Source organism: Elephas maximus, chromosome 22, assembly GCF_024166365.1.
Source record: "Elephas maximus indicus isolate mEleMax1 chromosome 22, mEleMax1 primary haplotype, whole genome shotgun sequence".
Classification (NCBI taxonomy): Eukaryota; Metazoa; Chordata; class Mammalia; order Proboscidea; family Elephantidae; genus Elephas; species Elephas maximus.
Window position 1 is genome coordinate 48285272 of NC_064840.1, and position 19477 is coordinate 48304748.

A 19477-nucleotide genomic window follows, 5' to 3' on the forward strand; every position below is an offset into this window, starting at 1 on the left:
TGGATTTAAGACTTGCATTTTTTAATTTAAAAATCTAATTGGTCTCTTATATGCCACTAGATTATTATTAAATTAATTTCCTAATAATACTTTTAAATTTGCAAACATTCCAGGTACCTCCTTTTGTGAAAACTTACTAAATATGATGGAATTTTAAATAGAGTTAACTCACAGTGACCCACTACAATAGTGTTTTTGTTTGTGCTTGTTCTTTGTTTTTGCTATCCCAGGCTGACTTATCCCATTAAAACAAGTGTCCAATTCACCTCACACATCCTCAAAGGTTCATAGAATTTTGGAGCAAAGAAGATGCGGAAGGGAACACAAATTAAGTACTGGTTAGGCACCAATTGTGTTGTGATTGCTTTGCTCAAGTTATTTCATTTAATTGACAAAGCATGTTTTTCTTTTATTGATGGTTTGAAGATACTGATGCTCCAAATTATAACCTACAAAGTTTCATCTCTGTTTAAAACCATGTTGGAATGATATTTCAATGTAATATACTGCCTTAGAAGTAAATCAGTTCCAGTCTCTACATTTTACAAAAGAGGAAACTAAGCACTCAGGAACTTAAGTCACTTACTCAAAGTCATACAATTTAATAGTTGATTTGTGTTCATAAAGTAGAAACGAATTTTCCTTCCAGAGCTAAAAAAGTTAACTGGCATGGTGAGCAAATATTATGGAGTATATTTCAAATTCAAATAAATTAGAATTTCTCATTTTTTTAATATCCATCTCCCAGGTTCTTTGGGTTTCCATGGATATTTGAGTCACATTGTTGAATGATCTACAGCTACTTAATTTTCTCCTTAACAGACACAGACCCTGATTCTAAGACATATTCAGTGTGTTTCTGTGATATCTTATAGGAAATAAAAGCTTCTACAGCATAGATCATAACTAAAGCCTTCTGAGCTATAAAATGTATACCTGTTAACAGTTTGTGGTTCACAGTTCATATGTTTGTACTAACGGTGGGATGGGCAGGGGGCTGTACACTGATAATTCAGAATTATCCATTATGCCCAATCATTTCTATTTGGGCTGTAAATACAAGAGGTGTACAGCAGGGGAGTGTTTGTATCAGAGTTAGTTTTCCAGTTATATTTTTCCTAGATTTAATTAAAAATTTGCATTTCCAAAGCATACACCATCTTTGGATTTGGGACAGAGCCCCAATAATTTGGGGAAGAACTACCATAATTCATTTAAGGGTAAAAAATTAAAGCAAAAAAAGAGAAGAGCCGGCTGTTGCTTTAATCATGTCCTTTGAGCATAATAGTAAATTCTTCAATTGCAGATTTTATTTTTAAATAAGTACTTTTTTTTCAAAAGTACATGTGCATGATCTTATTTGAATTTAAATCCAGAGATAGTTAAGTCAGAAAGTTAAACGAAGCCCTGGAAAATTGGATACATAATCAGATTTATAGCAAAACCTGTCTTCTGCATAATTCAAAGAAATAGTTATTATAATCAGTAGATAATTGATGTGATTTCTGGATTTTGATGGTGGCTTTTTAAATTTTGATTTCCCCAGGGATGATGATGTTTTGTTTGTGTGTGAAGGAGAGCCATTTATTGGTAAGTGATTTACCTAAAAGCCAATTTTGTCTACCAAATAAAAAGATAAAGTGATAAACATTTTACACAGGATTATTAAGCCTAATATTAAAAAGATCTTTACACTTCTTCGGATTCTGCGTTGGGTGTGTGTGTTTAAGTAAAATTTTTACTTGAATTATATAATCCTATTTTAGCATGGATACCTGATCTTTTACATACCTTTAAAATGCTCTGGATGTGTCCATACTAAATATGACATGATAGGGTAGTTTTGATTTTAGAAAGTACAGCTCTCTTGTTTGAAATTTGCTCTTTGGTAGTAGTTGTCAAAATTTCTCTAAATGTTTTATCACATTTTTTAAGCATATATTGCTGATTGTAAAAACAGTATGGGGGCGGTGTCTGACCTCCTCCAATACCACAAAGGGGAAAGAGAACCAAGATCAACAGTGCAAGGCTGACTTCCATGAGGTGGGGGCCAGGCAAGCCCCATCTCTCCACCATTTTTACCAATTCTGACACCACTTGTCCCTCCCATAGCACTCTCTACTGAGTTCGATAATTCATTGCGATGTCCGACAGAACTCACAGACAATACTCGCGATTATGGGGTTTATTAGGGAAGTAACAGGTTACAGCTTAGGCTCAGGAACACTCAAGGATACAATTCTTCCATCAGGACAGCCTCTTCCCAGCCATGCTCGCAGGCATGCCTCTCCTGGTTCTAGGCCTCTGCCCAAAGACACCGAGCTTTTTCTGTGAGCCGGGAAGCCCACTGCACTATCTCCTGCTGCCACATCTCTCCTGCCACCACTTCTCTGCCACCTTCAGGGTTACAACTTGCTCTCTATCTCTCCTTCTGGGAGCTTCTCAGCACAGGAATCCCAGGTCCAAAGGATGTGCTGGCTCCTGGCTGTTCCTCCTTGGTGGCAGTGAGATTCTTCTCTTTCCTGCTTCTGGGGTAGCTCCTTCGAGCCCAACAGGGTGGCAAAACTGACCAATCCCTTTGGTGGGCCACAATTACTGCGCCACACAGTCCTGCCCAATTACTTAGGTAGGAGTTACAAGACCATGGTGAGAAAGGCCACATAAAAGTAATCCATTACACTGCAGGCCACCCCCTGGCTTTTCTAGCCATGATTCTTTTATACTTGGAGGATAACTTCCCCCTTACAGTCATTTTAGTAGTCCAAAACAGTCATTAATAATTAGTCCTGTGGTAGGGCAACAAGTCCTAAGGATGAGGCTACTCAGGTCCCAGCCATTCAGGACTGCTTCGGGTTTCCATCTGATCTGGTCAGGTTCTCCCGTAGTCGTCTGGGCTTCACCCCTTGTGGCCTCTGGTAAATTTAACTGAGAGAGGATTATTCCCTTGCTTTGAGCCTCAGGAGTTATCGGCATAGCAAGACCTTTAAGGGACTTTAGGTTAACAATCAACACTCACAGCTGAATCATACAGTCCTATCAGCATCTTCCCCTACTCTCTCCTCCCAAGGCCATCAGGAAGAGAGGAAACTATTTAGTGGGGATACTCCTTTGTCCCCTCATTTTGAGAGTACTCATACCCACAAAAGTGTGTAAGGCAGCCACTTCATGCCTTTATCTCCCCCGTTTTACGTAGCCAGTGTTTAAATTGCCCATTCTTATCAAACCAGTACTTGGGAATCAAGCATATTCCTTGGTCTTGAAGAATCTTCTGTTCGCGTTGGAACTTTGAGCATCTGCATCCATAAGCAAAGCCCAGTCCAGAGCAATCCATCAAAATTGCAGCAATCTACACCAGCTCATGATGTCAAACATCTTTCTCTAAATTTGGTCAGGTCCTGATCAGCTCATCCCTAGCCATCCAGGCTAGGTCACAGTGGGTAGCAGCCTTAGGCTCAAGAGTTCACACACACCTCCTGGCACTTCAGAAAGTCCCTACACACTCTAATCCCTAGCCCCCTTGGCCTAGGTCAGCAGGTTCCACCCGTAAATTCAGAAGTCCACACACAACTCCCTTTTTCTGACCAGCCAGTCCTTCCTCTCTTTCTCATCCCTAGCCCCTAGGTCAAAGTGTGCCAGTGGAACATATCCAAACTCAGCCGCTCTGTTCATTTCTGCACTTCCCCACTTCCACTCATTGAGTGGACCCAGCTGGTCACCACAAGCGAGCAGACCAAGCTGCCTGTTGACAGGCTCCCTTTAACTTACAGTCCTGGAAGGGGGTTCCAAGTGATGGGCACTGACTTCCTGCCTCAGTGCATCCAACAGCAAACTGCTTGCTCAAATTCAAAAAGCAAAACAATCACTTTGTTTTTCCTTCAAATGCAAATCTCCTGTTCTCTCAGCATTTCTGGGTGGTGCTACATGCCTTTTTGAATGCAAATCTGGTTGGGGCTCAGGTTTTCAACCTAAGCCCCCACTCTACACAGGGCTGCTGCATTGAAACCAACAGCCTCGGGCAAATCCTAGTTCCCCTTAAAGCATATCCGATCAAATATTGGCTGAAGGTGAAGTTACACACTGTCTGTAATTTATAACACCCAATTGTCATTTCTACCATACATTTAGGTCTGTTTTACAAAACTAGGCTGGGAGAAACATTGTATTTCCATGGTACATTTAATTAAACACATAACTCTTTTTAAAATATTCCAGTTTTGTCTTCTGTTCTCCACACCTTAACTATCTTGACATTTGTATACGGCCTCGGGCCTCTGGCTGGGTGGAACTAATACACCCTAGCCCCCATTAGTCATCCTGCTTATCTGGCCTGGCTTTTGACCCAGACCACTCCAGGTGGGGCTTTTCTCCCCTCAGCTGCAGCATAACCTTTCCTTGAGCCGTGACAGGCAACAACAACCAAAGCAACCACACAAGAGTCAAAACTTTCACTTTCTAAGGCCCTTCGTTCTTTCTCTTACAAAGTCCCGTGCTTTCATGAGTCTGGAGCCATTGCAAAGAATCCAACTTCTGATACCAACTGTAAAACGGCATGGGGGCAGCCTGGCATAAGTATTATTTGACAATCATAGTGATCAAATCAAATGAGTCGTAAAACAGGATCAGACAGACACACACACAAATTACCTTTTGATTTAGAAGAAAGTTTATACCATTGTGCATCAAAAGAAAAAGCCAATTTAACAAGTGTTTGATTTATTTAGTTGCATACATCACTGTTGAAGCATTATTTTTTAAGCATCACAGTAATTGTATTTGGTGAGTGGCTCATTCTCAGGATCATTGCACAGCTGAGTTAGAAGCAAGTCCATGCTCTTCTTTGTCTGTCTCCACCTTAAAACTGAGCAAAAAACCTTTCCGCATCTTCTCTTATCCGTTGGCCTAATGGAGTGGCTGGCAGGCAATGGGCACTTGGTGTAATTGGTTCATTGCAAACATACAAAAAAGCAAAGCCTGCTCAGGTCTTAACCTTTAAGGGTTTTGCCATAGGACCCTCTACCTTAAAGCATTAAGTTTGAGAAGAAATAGAAATGTAAGTAGTATTCTAGCAAGTTTGTTTTTTACTTTACAATTGTCATTCAGCTGATTATAATATGCTGACAGGCATCTCTTTAAAATGCCATTTTTGGGGGGGGCATTGTATTAATTAGGTTGGAAAGGCTAGGAGGGTAAAATCAACTACACTGAGAAAATATGGATTTTGATTAAGAGAAAAGGGTAGGTTATTTTAAAGTGTGAAGCACTTTGGATTTTAGGCCTTTTTTTGAAGTGAGTGGTCCACTGGGAATTTTTATGTTACAGATGGCTAAAAGATGTGAGAGACACTGTTAGGCAGTACAGAAAAACAGGTGAAGAATGCCAAAGGCAGACTACTTATTTCAGAGTTTTGCTGAGGGCTTTTACCTCTGGCTAGAAGAGGAAGAACCTGCTCCTTTCCTCTCCTCTCCTGCAACAAATAGTTCTTCCCTTATTAAAAATGTAACCCCCACCAAAAAAAAAAAAAAAAAAAAACATTGCCATGAAGTCGATTCCAACTCATAGCAACCATACAGGACAGAGTAGAACTGCCTCCACAGGGTTTCCAAGGCTGTAAATCTTTAGGGAAGCAAACTGCCACATTTCTCCCACGGAGGGCTGGTAGGTTTGAAGCACACAATTTTAGGTTAGCAGCTGAGCACTTAAGCACTGTACCACCAGAACTCCTCTACCTGAGTTCAACCAATACTCGATTACCCAAGAGATGTCAATCAGGTCTTCTACAAAAGTAACATTCTCTGCAGGAGGGAGGGGCGGCTATCTGGACCCCTGCCAAAGGCAGCTGCAGCAAGGGGAAAGGGGCCTAGAAGGAGGCGAGTGTGTATATAATATGGCGGTCACACAACATACTATTTCCCCGTCCTGTTTCCGTGAACATGGATGTTAAGCGACGCAGGACTGCAAGCCTTTCTCCTTCCCTCGCTTCTGCGTGGGGTGGGGCCGCAGGCTTCTCCCCCCGGCTTTGTATAACCTTAAGGGACTGTGGACGTATACGCGGTCGGACCTTGCCCAAACGGACGCTATGTGGTGCATGAATGTATTTGAAACCTTCTGTTAAATCTTTCTCTTCATTTCTTTTTGATTTTTGAAACTTTTTTCTTTTTCGTCTTTTATTTCCCTTAAAGCATTATCTGTTCTATTTATTCACTCCTGTGTTTCTTTTAGATGAGTCATCACTTCTGAAACTTTTTATTTCTCATTCCCTTCTGAGTTCTTTCACTTCATTTAATGAATTTTGTTTCATGTTGATCTTTCATATTCTGTATCATTTACTTATTTTTGCATGTTTTAGGATACTAGATTATAGCTTTTATCTATTTTGTGGGCATTTCTTTTTGGCACATTTTCATTGTTTATAGGAATGCAATTCTGCTTATTACTCTTTTTTAATCTTTTAATGATTTTGTGTGGGTTTGATCTCAGTCCTTTTCTGTTGCCCCTTTGTACATGAAACTAATTTTTTTAACTTAAGAAGGTGACTTAGAAAACTTTTTGTAATTTCCGGACTCACCCTGGTGGCGTACTGGTTAAGTGCTACGGCTGCTAACCAAAAGCTCGAAACTTCGAATCTGCCAGGCGCTCCTTGCAAACTCCCTGGGGCGGTTCTACTCTGTCCTATAGGGTCGCTATGAGTCTGAGTTGGCGGCACTGGGTTTGGTTTTGGTTTTTTAGAGTTCGCTTTTCTATTGTTTCTGTGAAGTGTTAAAAAAAAAAATGGGGCCCACTTTCTAAGAAATTCTGCTTGTTAGACCTCCTCAACTTTTATGTGGACTCCTTTTTATTTTATTTTTTGGTTTTTATTGTCTCTGCCCTGTTCAACTTGGATTCTGTTCCCAGCATCTGATCCTTAGTATGGGGCTTTGTCCTCGAAGGAAATTCGGCTGGTTTGTTTTGAGAGTTCATTTGTAGCCCCTTCAGATCTTACTGCAAACTCTACTTGCATCGCCCGTTTTGGAGTGGGCATATGCCTCCCAGGTTCAGGCTGCTCTTTTCAGGTACAGTTGCTGAGCTTTGAAGCGAGTATCTATGGATTACTTTGGAGTTCTCAGGGTCATCACATGCCCTGTTGGTTTTCCCTTCACAGATGCTGTTCTTACAGCTGTTGGTGTTTGTGGGAATACCTTACCGCCCAGTTTGTTTTAAATGCTATCTGTGGGTTTGGGTTTTGCTATCCTGGTAGTTCTGGTATGGTTTCATGTGTGTATTTAGTTTAAAAAATGATGCCATTGCCATCCTCCCAGAGTCCCCAGTCTTAATATTTTCATTATTTTCTACATGTCATTCTAGATCCTCAGACAGATTCTAAACCACCTGAAGGACTGACAGGATCCCACACAGACTGGCTAACGTTAAATGTTGGAGGGCGGTACTTTACAACTACACGGTAGGTGTGCATGTGTGTGTGTGGAAGAGAGAAACACTAGGCACTGTTGGTTCTTTCCTTCAATTTGCCAGTTTCCTTAAAAGATATTCAAATGCTGCTTAAACATACATGTACCATAGTGGGAAACCATTATTAGAAAGACTTTTTAAAAGGAAAAAAGTAGAAAATGGTCCAAAAGCCATTCCAGCAGAAGCATGAAAAGCATGCATTTACTGTTTTAGAACATGCTTTTTTTTTTAGATATCAGGTAATATACACACTTCCACAAGCCAAAATTAACAATATTGAAGTGTGTAGAGAAAATAACTGCTTATATTAAAGGGATCACAAAAATGCTAGTTTTGAAGATCAAGAACATTTTGATAATACTAGCTTGCTAGAAGATTATATTAGTATTTAAATAAAAAGAAGCTAAAACAAGTTTTAAATCAAAGGAAGTGCCAAGTTAGAAGGGATTTTGATAAATGGCAACTTACTGCACGTTTTTGTTTCCCAGCATTACTCCTACCAGGTTATAGCATGCATCTTTTTGAGAGAGCAGCTGGGATCGAGTATACTCTTGACTTAAATATGTTTCTTTATAAAGACAAATGGAGAAATCCATTTTTTTCCCTGAATTCTTAGGAGCACTTTAGTGAATAAAGAACCTGACAGTATGCTGGCCCACATGTTTGAAGACAAAGGTGAGTAGAGCACACAGTTTTTGTATTTTGTATGATCTGTTTGTGTCTGTATTGACTTTTTCAACTTCTGTCCTTCAGTACATTTTAAGAATGTTAATAGTTTTTATATGAGTAGAAACTTAGAAAATTTTTATTCCTTAAATTTCTAACTTTGTTTTCTGTTTATTGGGGGGCTTTGTTCATTTTAATGGTAACACAGATGTCTGGAGAAATAAGCAAGATCATAGAGGAGCTTACTTAATTGACCGAAGCCCTGAGTACTTTGAACCCATTTTGAACTACTTGAGGCATGGACAGCTCATTGTAAATGATGGCATTAATTTACTGGGTGAGTTCTTAATATGATTCCTCACTTTTTTGTCAGTTTAGGATTTTTAGTTTGTTTTCCCTTACCCAGTAGTGTAGTATATTTTCTTGAAGTGAAGGTATCTCTTTTCCATTTCTTAAAGTAAATGTTTTCACAAATACATGAATATGTATAGTTACAGAAATAAGATGTAAGCACAGGTAGATATCTTTGCAAATATAGGTATGTGCCTAACCCATAAATTTCAATTTTAGATTCTAAATAGATGTACATTCTATCACAAGGGACTTTAAAAGATTTTGTTTGTTTTATATAGAATTGTGGCTGTGACTTGGCCTCAAATTATGGACCTTCCCATTATGTTGAGAAGTAGAATGTTCAAAAGGGGAAACCATACTTTTAAATCACAAGACTGAATTAGAGTATCGACTCTGCAACTTACTAAATGTTTAACTTGATGAAAATCACTTTATCCTGCTGAGCCCCTTTTGAAAAATGGATATTAAAAATATTCTCATCCCTGCCTACTTCACAAGATTTTTATGAAGGTTCACGAGATGATCTAGATGAAAGTCCTTGTAAAGCAGTGGTTACATATTCAAAAGCTTTTTGGCCTCCAAGTAACCGAATTCGGGTCTGATATTCGTACTTGAGGAGTAGTGGGGAGTGTAGCAATCTGGAACACACATGACTGCTCAGCTTCGGCAGAGTTTTGCCATGTGGAAATGTGGACTTAAGGCACCAGAGCCTTTTTTTTTTTTCTAAATTTTATTTATTTTGTTGTTGTTCTTGAGAATGTATACGGCAAAACATATACCAATTCAACAGTTTCTACGTGTACAATTTAGTAACATTGATTACATTCTCTGAGTTTTACAGCCATTCTCGCCCTCCTTTTCTGAGTTGTTCCTTTCTTATTAACGTAAACTCTCTGTCCTTTAAGGTTCCTATCTAACCTCTCAAGTTGCAGAGCCTTGATTTTTAAAGAAAAGCCGTAAATCTAAAACTTTAAGTGACATACTCTAATTTTGATGATACTGCACGCCAAACACATCAGAATTAGCCTGAGGGGTGCTAGTTTAGAATCTCTGTAGTAAAATACAGAACACTCAAGAACTTTTATTGTTGCTGTATTAAACTTCACATTCCCTTTGAAGTTTACCCATTGCAAAAAATAACATTATTTGACCCTTTCAGCCAGCTCCATCACTATTTGTAACTAAAGTTTTGTTGCTCTTTTTTTTTTTTTTTTTTTTAACTTTCTATTAATTGTGTGTTAAACCCTCTATAACCTGGGTTTTTTGGTAGTCATTGTGCAGAAATTATTATTATAGAAATAACCTGTGATCCCTTCATGTACAAATCCTTTTCAGCACCTGCATCACTCTGCGACTTTTTAGTGACCACCTTCTTCTGAGAACTTTTTAAACCTCATTTCTAGATGTCCTGTATGGGGTGGAGCGTGCTTCATTTAGTGCTTTCATTCTTCCCATTTTAATTTTTCCGTGTATCATTGTTAATGTTTCACATCCTTCCTGCCTAGAAAAATAACATTAGAAATCCATATCCATACTCTCGCCGAGTTGTGCGACCTGAGCTGTTAGGAATCCCTGCTTATTTTTCCTTTTGTGTGTTTCTCCAGCATTTTTCTTGTTTATTCAGTTGCTCAGTAAGCAGAGATCTCTTCTGGGTTCATTTTATAAAGCATTGCTTTAATTAGTGCAATTTCCATCCAAACTCTTTACATTGACTACAAGTCACCCCAAGTAATTATGTGCTTTAAAATAATCCATACCGATTTAGTTATCTTCCTCCCACTTACTTAAATGACCTTATTTCTTGCTCTCCCTAATTTGTGCTTTCCTTAGTGAATATTTTTTAATTTGCCTTCTTTATTTCATTTTGTCCTCTGCTTAATGATTTTTACTTTTTTCCATTTAACTGTGTCTTTCCTCTCTTCTCTCGGCTTCAAAACCGTCTTTTCTGGCTTAAATCATCTATTCCCTACCTTCCAGCTAAATCCCACCTCAATACAATTCTTCTGTTAAGTACTTTTCTCTCATTTCAATATTTATTTCCCTGAACCTGACATGACTTTCTGAACCTCAGTGTGCTAATAGTAAAAAGAGAATGGTCTCCAGTGTCAGAAAACATAATTTCATAATAATCATAGCAATCATTTGTTGAGGTGCCAGGCATTATTTCAGATAATATATATGTATCATCTCTTTTACTACTTCTGATAATTTTGTGAGGAAAATATTACTATGCCCATTTCACAAATACAGGAATTTAGGTCGAGAGGGGAATTAAGTAATTTCTCTAAGATAAAAAGATAGTGGCAGACCTGGGATTCATAGCCAGATCTTACTGGTGCCAATAGAAAATACACTAAATTATCACTTCCATTCCTCAACTGTTCTCCATGAATGTCTTTTTTATTTACAAGATCCTTAGAAGTTTTAAGGTTCAAAGCTGAACCTTAAAAAATCCTTACAACATTCCCTGAGAGATTCTGATTTACTCAAAAGATCTCAGCAAACTGTAAGGCCCACTAGAACCCCTTTTATGGTAGGTTTCTACCAGGTACAGATATCGCAGTGGAACTGCCTCTTCCAGAGATAGAGCCATTCTGGTATGGACTGGAAGTCTTATGCCAGAATGCCTACCTGAGTGGTAGGCTTTAAATCAGAATACCTTTGTTTTGCAGTTGGAATATTGGAGGTGAAGTTTGGGTTGTCCCAGAAAACGTAATATTCTTCCCAAGTAACTGCTTGTGGTTTTCTATATCTGACTTATATTTCTGATTTTATATTTCCCTTACATTTTCGTTACCCTTATTAATTTGGGGCCATTTGAAGGAAGGGACTGTGTCTCTTATTTTTTCGTAGTTTCTGGGTCTTCAGTAATTTTTTACTATGTAGACTCAGCGAATTGAATGACTGAGATCTGTGCTTGAAAGATAATGGATTCCAAATTATTCCCAGATGTGAGGAAGTAAACCTAACACATCACCTAGAGGTTGTAGAGACCTTTTTGTTGTTATTATTTTTAATCAAGTTAAGCAACGGAAATGATAGATGAAACCCCTTTTACCATTTAAAAATATTTTTAAAAAATTGATTCTCCTGTAAGAAAGGTTTCTGAATTATACTTTTAATATTTGTTGGGAAGCTGGCCTACTTTATTCATTTCTGTAATCTTCTGATTCAACAAGCAAAAGAAATTTGTGACAAACTTATTCAGATCTGCTCCATTAAAAAGTCAGTGAAATGTTAAGATTTGGTAATCATTTTTATTGGATTCACAATTATATATCACTAAACCAACTATTTTGTGCCATATGTGATATTAAGATTTCTTGCCTGTGCCCTATTTAAAGTAATTACTAGAAATAATTTTGAAATGTGGAAGGCTTTCATCCCAACACATTAGCCTGCTATTTTTTCCTTTTGCAGTATGTAAACTATATAGAAAAGCTTGTTTGTTTTACATATTTAAAAATATTCTACATGTGTGTCCTAAATATGAGGTACTTTTCTTCTGTGTTGACTGATGGCCTACTTGTTCATTTTCAGTTCCATTATGAGAACTTAGCATAAAAAATTTTAAAAATAATAAAATGAATAGTTTTCTGTAAAAGTCAAATCGTTTTTGTTCTGATAGGTGTGTTAGAAGAAGCCAGATTTTTTGGTATAGACTCATTGATTGAGCACCTTGAAGTGGCAATAAAGGTAAAGCTCTTTTTACATTAGCAAGTATTGCACTCGCTGTAGCTGTTGCCCACAATGCCCCACTAATTTCTTAATATCTTTTCTAAGAATTCTCAACCACCAGAGGATCATTCACCAATATCCCGAAAGGAATTTGTACGATTTCTGCTAGCCACCCCAACCAAGTCAGAATTACGTTGCCAGGTAGTTAAAACTTTTTACATGGGTTATTTATATCAGAAAATCTGTGAATAATGTTTTATATTCTTCTAGGGGTTTATTTTGTAGGGGTTTTTTGTTTGTTTTGTTTTTGTATTGCCTTATTTTCCTTTCTCAGGAAAGATAATAATTTAATTATGGGTGATAACATTGATTTAATCCCAAAATAGTTAGCAAAAAAGAAAAGCAACAGCCTTTTTTATTGTTTATGCCTCATGTAGCAATTTTTGAGTAATGTGTGGAAATTGCGGCAGTTAAAAACTCAATTGTTTGTACAGTTGCTATGTGTGGCCAGTCAGTGGCAGACACTTTCACTTTTACATTTTAAAACCAAAATATTCATTTTTTAAATAAAACTGTCTTGAATTTTTGCGTTAATAAAATAATTTATATATACGTAACACTGGAGCCCTGGTGGTGCAGTGGTTAAGAGCTTGGCTATTAACCAAAAGGTTGGCAGTTTGAATCTACCAGCCGCTCCTTGGAAACCCTATGGAGCAGTCCTACTCTGTCCTATAAGGTCACAATGAGTTGGGTTTGGTTTTTTGGTTTTACTGTAACACTTATTAGTAGGTAGGTGACCAACAGAGATCCCTTTTTAGAAACTCAGCACTTAAGTGAGGTATAGGCAGGCTACATTATAATATACGTATAGTTTCTTTTACGAGGAACCTGTTAAGGATACTTATTTTATGTATCTAACTTCCATTTGATTGTTTTGTAATAAACTCCAAATGACTGAACTGCCAATTGCTTCTAAAAAACTTGATGGTTGGTTATAGTAATTAAATTGAATACACACAGGTGGCTTAAATATTGTGACAGTTTGTGTTTTTAATTTTAGGGTTTAAACTTCAGTGGTGCTGATCTTTCTCGTTTGGACCTTCGATACATTAACTTCAAAATGGCCAATTTAAGCCGCTGCAATCTTGCACATGCTAATCTCTGCTTTGCAAATCTTGAACGAGCTGATCTCTCTGGATCAGTGCTTGATGTAAGAATTTTTGGTTAAAAGAGAAAACTAGATTTTAAGTCTGTCGAACAGTCTCTAAGAGCAGGAATTATGTCTCTTATTGGAACTTTTACTTTAAAAGATGATTTACTAAGTTGATAAAACTGAAGGCTCTGAAGGTGAAATGGATTGGTTTTGCATTTTATTTATCAGGATGTCTATTTTCAGTGAATTATAAGGGTAAAGCTGAAAAGGACCTTTGAAACCTTCTATTCAACCTTGTTTCTGGAATGGGAAAATACTACTCTAGAGGCGTTTGGCAAAGATATTTTGAAAAGAACATGGTATGCATCAATCTGTGCAAGTTAGCATCTCAGTGGCCCTCTCCCTCTTTCTCTCTGTGTGTTTGTGTATGTGTGTATGCATGTGTGTGTGTATGTATTTATGTTACAGTTACCTGTGTTATTTGGCACTAGAGGACCTAGGCCGCACCAACAGTGAAATCCACTAACTTCTAACAACTTTAAGCTCCTTAATACCAAGGCCTACGTCTATATGCCTTTTAAATTAGCAGTGTCTGCAGTACCATATGGAAACCCTGGTGGCATAGTGGTTAAGTGCTACGACTGCTAACCAAGAGGTCGACAGATCAGATCCGCCAGGCACTCCTGGGAAACCCTATGGGGCAGTTCTACTCTGTCCGATGGGGTTACTGTGAGTCAGAATTGACTCGATGGTAGTGGGTTTGGTTTTGGTTTTAATACAGTACCTTGCTTTGGGTAGTCATTCATTAAATGTTTATTGAATTATTATAAATTTTTTAATTTCTTTATTGTAGCCTATTTCTCTTGAAGAGTATATTAGAGCTAGTAACAAATCTGTCAATGTACATTTCAGTTACTTTCACTCTTCTTGTTCCATTTTAGGAAGGTTCCAGTCAGTAGCAAAATAGTCCAAAGGCTAACAGCACAAGGAAAAAGGTCGAAGGACTTTTAGTTGAAAGGCAGCTTGGTTAGTTTTTGTTACGAAGAAGAAAAAGGACAGACTGGATTAGTCAATACAACTGGTTTTGAATTCTGTTTATAGTATTACTAACTGTGAACCTAAGCCATAATTTTCATATCTCTAAAACAGGGCTCATAATACTTGCTCTGCCCATACTGTATAATTGATGTGAAAGCCAAAATGGGTCTTGTATATATAAAAATACTTGATAAACTGATATGCTGTAGAATTATAAGATTAAATATTAATAATAATAATGGTTCCCGTTGAAGAGTCATTGCCCAGAAGGTGTTGGCTTTGAGAGGCAAAACTAATTTCTTACTGTCCTTGGCATGTGAAGATGGGTGCTAATTAATAGCCAAATGTACTGCAGTGTCCCCAGAATTTGGTACATGCTGCTACATAGGATGCATCTAATGGTTCCACCATTCTTTTTTAACTTCTCGCCAAATTTATGGCTTTGCATCTTCCCTCATGGAGTGTGAAACCTTTGCCATAGGAACCATCTAGTTCTGCTATAAACCAAGGTGATCTCTCAGTTGTTACTGCTGTTCAGCAGTCCCTGTGTGTGCTACACCGTTTGCATGCTTTAGAGTGTTTCTTCTATGTGCTTTGCCCTCCATTATTGAGTTGAATATACTGCATAGAAGCTGATACAATAATTCAGTTGCTGCCTACCCATGGCATATTCTCCGTCCAAGACTTATAAAATGGCTAGAACTGGAGGGACCTTGACAATGATCTAATTTGATGCTATTGTTTTACAAATTGAGAAATTGAGACCTAGAACCTTGCAGACTTCACCAAATGGCTAGTTTGTAGCAGAGATGGAACTAGAATCTAAAGCATGTATTTTCTTTTCCGTATTTTTTTTTTTAATGACTTTTTCATTTGGAAAATGTCAAACATATACAAAAGTAGAATAGTACAGTGAACCTCCCGTTGTACCTCCATTACCCAGCTTCAGTATAAACACATGACCCATTTGTTTCATCTGTGAGTTGGAATCAACTTGACAGCAACAGGTTTTTTCCTTTTTTTTCTTTGTACCTCTCACCGGATTATTTTGAAGCAAAGCATATTATTTCACCTGTAAATATTTTTTATATTTATACTTTAAAGATAATTGACCACTTTTAAAACAATCTTAATACTATTGTTATACTTTCAAAATAACAGTGATAACCTGTTTTGATCAAATCGCTTTTCCCCTCTCAGTATAGTAAGATTGCACAGTTCTTAGAGCTACAATGCTGGTGTACTAGGCAAGTTCGAAAATCTCAGTGTTAGTGGTGATCTGCACTTCATGTGGTTGAAGATAGGAAATTTCTCATATATTTGCGTCTTTATGAGATTCCACAGTGCACTGTGAGTATGGAGCAGTACTTACAGAATTAGCTTACAGACTGTTGACAATGTTTAGTCTGTTTTACCTGGAAGCATTATCTAGAAAACCAGAGACATTTACATGTACCAGGTTCATGTCTTCTTGTATTTTCAAGTACATAAAATCCAGTCATCTTTTAATTGATTTGGCCCTTCCAAGTCCTTATTAACCTTCCTTTGCAGCCCAAGTTTCCACATTACCTTCCGTTAAGGCAGAGGCATGGGTAGAAGGCACGCATGTTGGCGGTTATCTGTGATTTGAAGTGGTCTGTATTTCAGCTCCCTTTTTTTTTTTTTTTTAATTAGAATTGACTGTAGGATGGTGGAAATTGTACCTGTAAAACAAGGATTATTCTTGATAGTTTTGGCTGTCACATGACTTGATCAGCCTTAGGATTTTTAGGTGACATCACAGATCTAATCATAATAATAACTATGATGATCATTCCTGTAATGCTTGGCAGTTTTTAAAACATTTTCACATTCATCGTTTACATTGATTGTCACAGTTTGTGAGAAAGGCCTGATGTTAATGTCAGCTTTATAGATAAGCTTTCTGGCTTATCTGGGAGTTGTTAGAGTTCAGATCTGATGATGGCATTGAACCCTTTGAAATGAGTTAACATAACTTAAATCTCTTAGCACTTTCTACATTTTTACTCTCTGTTCTGTATAAAGATTATTTTGATTATTTGTGATTTGTGTGCTCAAGATTGGCGGTGTTGTATAGCAGTGGCTGGTACACAAAGATTTAACAACTAACTTGTTAGTGTTTTGTAGCTGGACAATGCCTTTCGTTGCTGGCAGTAGTATTTTGAAATGAAGATGATAGTAGCATCTTGAAATATCAAAGATTTCCTTTATTGATTCCTTTATTTAGGATAATGACAAAAAAGCCCAAACCCCTAACAAGTTTTGCTTTTCTTATCCACATACCGTGACTGTCATATTATTGTGCCCAGGGCTGTTTTGAAAAGTAGAAATAGGGATGTCATAGTTCTGACTCCTTCCAACTTCTTGATCTAAACCCTTATGTTTCATGTGAAGTGGGCAGCTATTGTCAATTTGGCACTTGTTTCTTTTAAAACAGTCTGAAAGAACTGTTTCTTTCAAATAGGTCTTAGTTCTGTTGGGTTTAATTGGAAAAGTCGGATTGCGAGTATATCGAATAGAAAATTTTTTTGTTTCACTGTTTGAGCAAAGTTTTTCTGTTCCAAACAAAATTCCGAACCTTCAAACATGGACTTTTCTTTTTTCTTTGCCAGTGTGCCAATCTCCAGGGGGTCAAGATGCTCTGTTCTAACGCTGAAGGAGCGTCCCTGAAATTGTGTAATTTTGAGGATCCCTCTGGTCTTAAAGCCAATTTGGAAGGTGAGACCCTGTAGTTGCCTTTCCTATGGTGCGAGCATACCACGAAGTAAGAAGCCCAGCAACGTAATTGCTCAGGATAAAACAGGATAACTCTAGGGGCAGGTTTCTTCCGTCGTCAGATGTGGAGAATTTGCAGAGGTGTGAGATAGCCTGTGTTTGGTCTCGGTCATACACTCATTAACTTGAGGACTAAAAAGAAATCCAGCCTGTAGTAATATTTAGTAAATTTGAGTTGAAGAATTAAATATTAACATCTTAAACTTTCAAACAGAACACAATATTTTTATACTAGCCAAAAAGAAGGATTTCAGTTTGCCCAAAGCGGGCAGTTTTTGCCATTTTTAGATTTAACGTTTTGTTTATGAATTCATTATTGCTTTGTTGGGTCTGTGAACTGGTCACTTTGTTTACTTGCACATTTAGGAGACTTAGTACTGTCTCCCTTGTCACAGACTTATAGAGGCATATTATAAAAGCGCTAATTATCCTAAGACCCAATTGAATTCCTCCCCCTGGCTAAGATATCCTACAACATTTCTCATTTATAGTATAAGGAAAACAGGTCTTTGACAGTGAACTCTTTATATATGAAAACTTAGACTGTAAGTTGGTTGAGAGGCTGAATTTATGGTTCACAGTTTCATTTCCAAAAGTTAAAGGAGGCTGTCGTCATTCACCTCCATTAAGCCACCTTGCAGTTTCTTGAATGTGGACAACTATAAACATTTTTAAGTTTAAATACCCACAAATATGTTCACTGTAGGTGCTAATCTGAAAGGTGTGGACATGGAAGGAAGTCAAATGACAGGAATTAACCTGCGAGTTGCTACATTAAAAAATGCAAAGTTGAAGAACTGTAACCTCAGAGGAGCGACTTTGGCAGGAACTGACTTAGAGGTGAGTCACCAGCTTTTCAAAAGTATGTGTTGACCTAGAATTACTGAGGATCTCATACAAATTTTATTGAAATTATAAAGTACTTAGCTGGTAAAAACTGCCAGGTAACATGCTAGCATTCTGCCAGCTGGAGGAATGGGTTTTCATTTCAGTTGCTTCTTTAAACAAATTTGAATTAAAGAGCAGAGTTCGGTTACATACGTAATTGATTGATGTCAGTTTCAGATTTGAAGATTCATCTGTCAGTCTAAGAAGATTTTATTTCTCTCCTTTTCCTTGGGTCTTTCTCAAGTAAATACGTTTGATAAATGCTTTATTAATTTACTGAGTTTTTCTTAAATTTTAATCCCAGGTAGAATTCTGCTTTTTATTTTCTTACAATGGGGCCAGATTCTTTCTTTGAACTACTTGAGAAATTTAAATGATAGCCAGGTTTGAAATCAGGTTCAGGAAAAGCCCATTGTAAATTGATATATTCTTTTTGAATCTCGACTTGAGATTTTAATTTTTCCCAGTCATCTTCTCCCTGAGAATTGTATCCTGTATGTCTTCTTGATTTGCAGATTTAGCTAGCAGACTCGAGAGCTGTTGATAGGTCTACATCAGTGTCATCCAGTGTTCTTTCTGCACTGATGGGAGTGTTAACATCTGTGCTGTTCAGTACAGTAGGCACTAGCCACATACGGCTGTCGAGCACTCGAACTGTGGTTTGTGCAACTGAGAAACTGTGTTTTTTATTTTATTTTAATTCACTTAGATAGCCACATGTGGCTGGTGGCTACCATATTGAACAGCACAGCTCTATAGAAGAAAATCTGGCATAGATCAGATTATAGAGAAGAGCATGTCAAATTTTAGTTTGTTGTTAATTTTTTTTTTTAATGTTTTCCCTTGATCTCTTGATAACTCTCAGCAGCAGAATAGCAAGCCCCTTTAAATTTAGAGGCAAAAACAACCAGCCCAAGGCAGGAGGTATAATCCTACTCTGAGCATAATTAATTTCATTTTTTATTATCACTGTCACCTAAGATTACATTCCCCCTCCTCCCCTTGGTTTTCGTTGTGTATAGTCAGTTCTTAAGTAGCAGAAAGCCTTGCTCTGTCCAGCTGATTGCAAAAACTGGTCAGGTTGACCACTGGGAGGCAGCTGCTTGACATTCTGTCCTCCTAAGGTGATGTGCAGTCACCCTTCTCTCTAACCATTGTCCCCCAGGACCCCCAGGAACTTAGCCAGAACCCTGTCTTATCTTTCACTCTGTGATCTCAGGAGAAATTAGTGGTGGTGGTTACACTGCTATATACATTTGTCAAAACTCATTGAATTGTACATACAAATTTGGGGTTTTAAAAAAAGGACCCTGCTATACATAAATGTTAGGGGTGGAGAATAGAAAAACTTGTTACAGAATTTATTTATTAGTAAAACCTCTGTCTCTGAAATATTTCTTAGTCTCACCCTTTTCCTCACTTTTGTTTTTGTTGTTAGATGGAAATTGTGGTTAAAAT

At 37.6% G+C, this 19477-nt stretch overlaps 2 protein-coding genes across 3 annotated transcripts in view; one reads left to right on the forward strand and one right to left on the reverse strand.

Moving 5' to 3' along the window:
- Window positions 1-19477, forward strand: part of KCTD9 (potassium channel tetramerization domain containing 9) — a 30132-nt gene that overhangs the window by 8392 nt on the left and 2263 nt on the right. Inside the window, exons 3-11 of one of the 2 annotated variants that reach the window (XM_049866958.1) lie at window positions 1547-1590; window positions 7342-7438; window positions 8063-8121; window positions 8321-8449; window positions 12095-12162; window positions 12250-12345; window positions 13205-13354; window positions 16969-17074; window positions 17838-17971. In XM_049866958.1, coding sequence (XP_049722915.1) covers window positions 1547-1590; window positions 7342-7438; window positions 8063-8121; window positions 8321-8449; window positions 12095-12162; window positions 12250-12345; window positions 13205-13354; window positions 16969-17074; window positions 17838-17971 — 883 coding nt within the window. The remainder of the gene's footprint in view (window positions 1-1546; window positions 1591-7341; window positions 7439-8062; window positions 8122-8320; window positions 8450-12094; window positions 12163-12249; window positions 12346-13204; window positions 13355-16968; window positions 17075-17837; window positions 17972-19477) is intronic. The other variant, XM_049866959.1, reaches the window with a different exon arrangement.
- DOCK5 (dedicator of cytokinesis 5) overlaps window positions 1-19477 on the reverse strand; it is a 274051-nt gene that overhangs the window by 4213 nt on the left and 250361 nt on the right. The gene's annotated exons all lie outside the window — the stretch shown is intronic.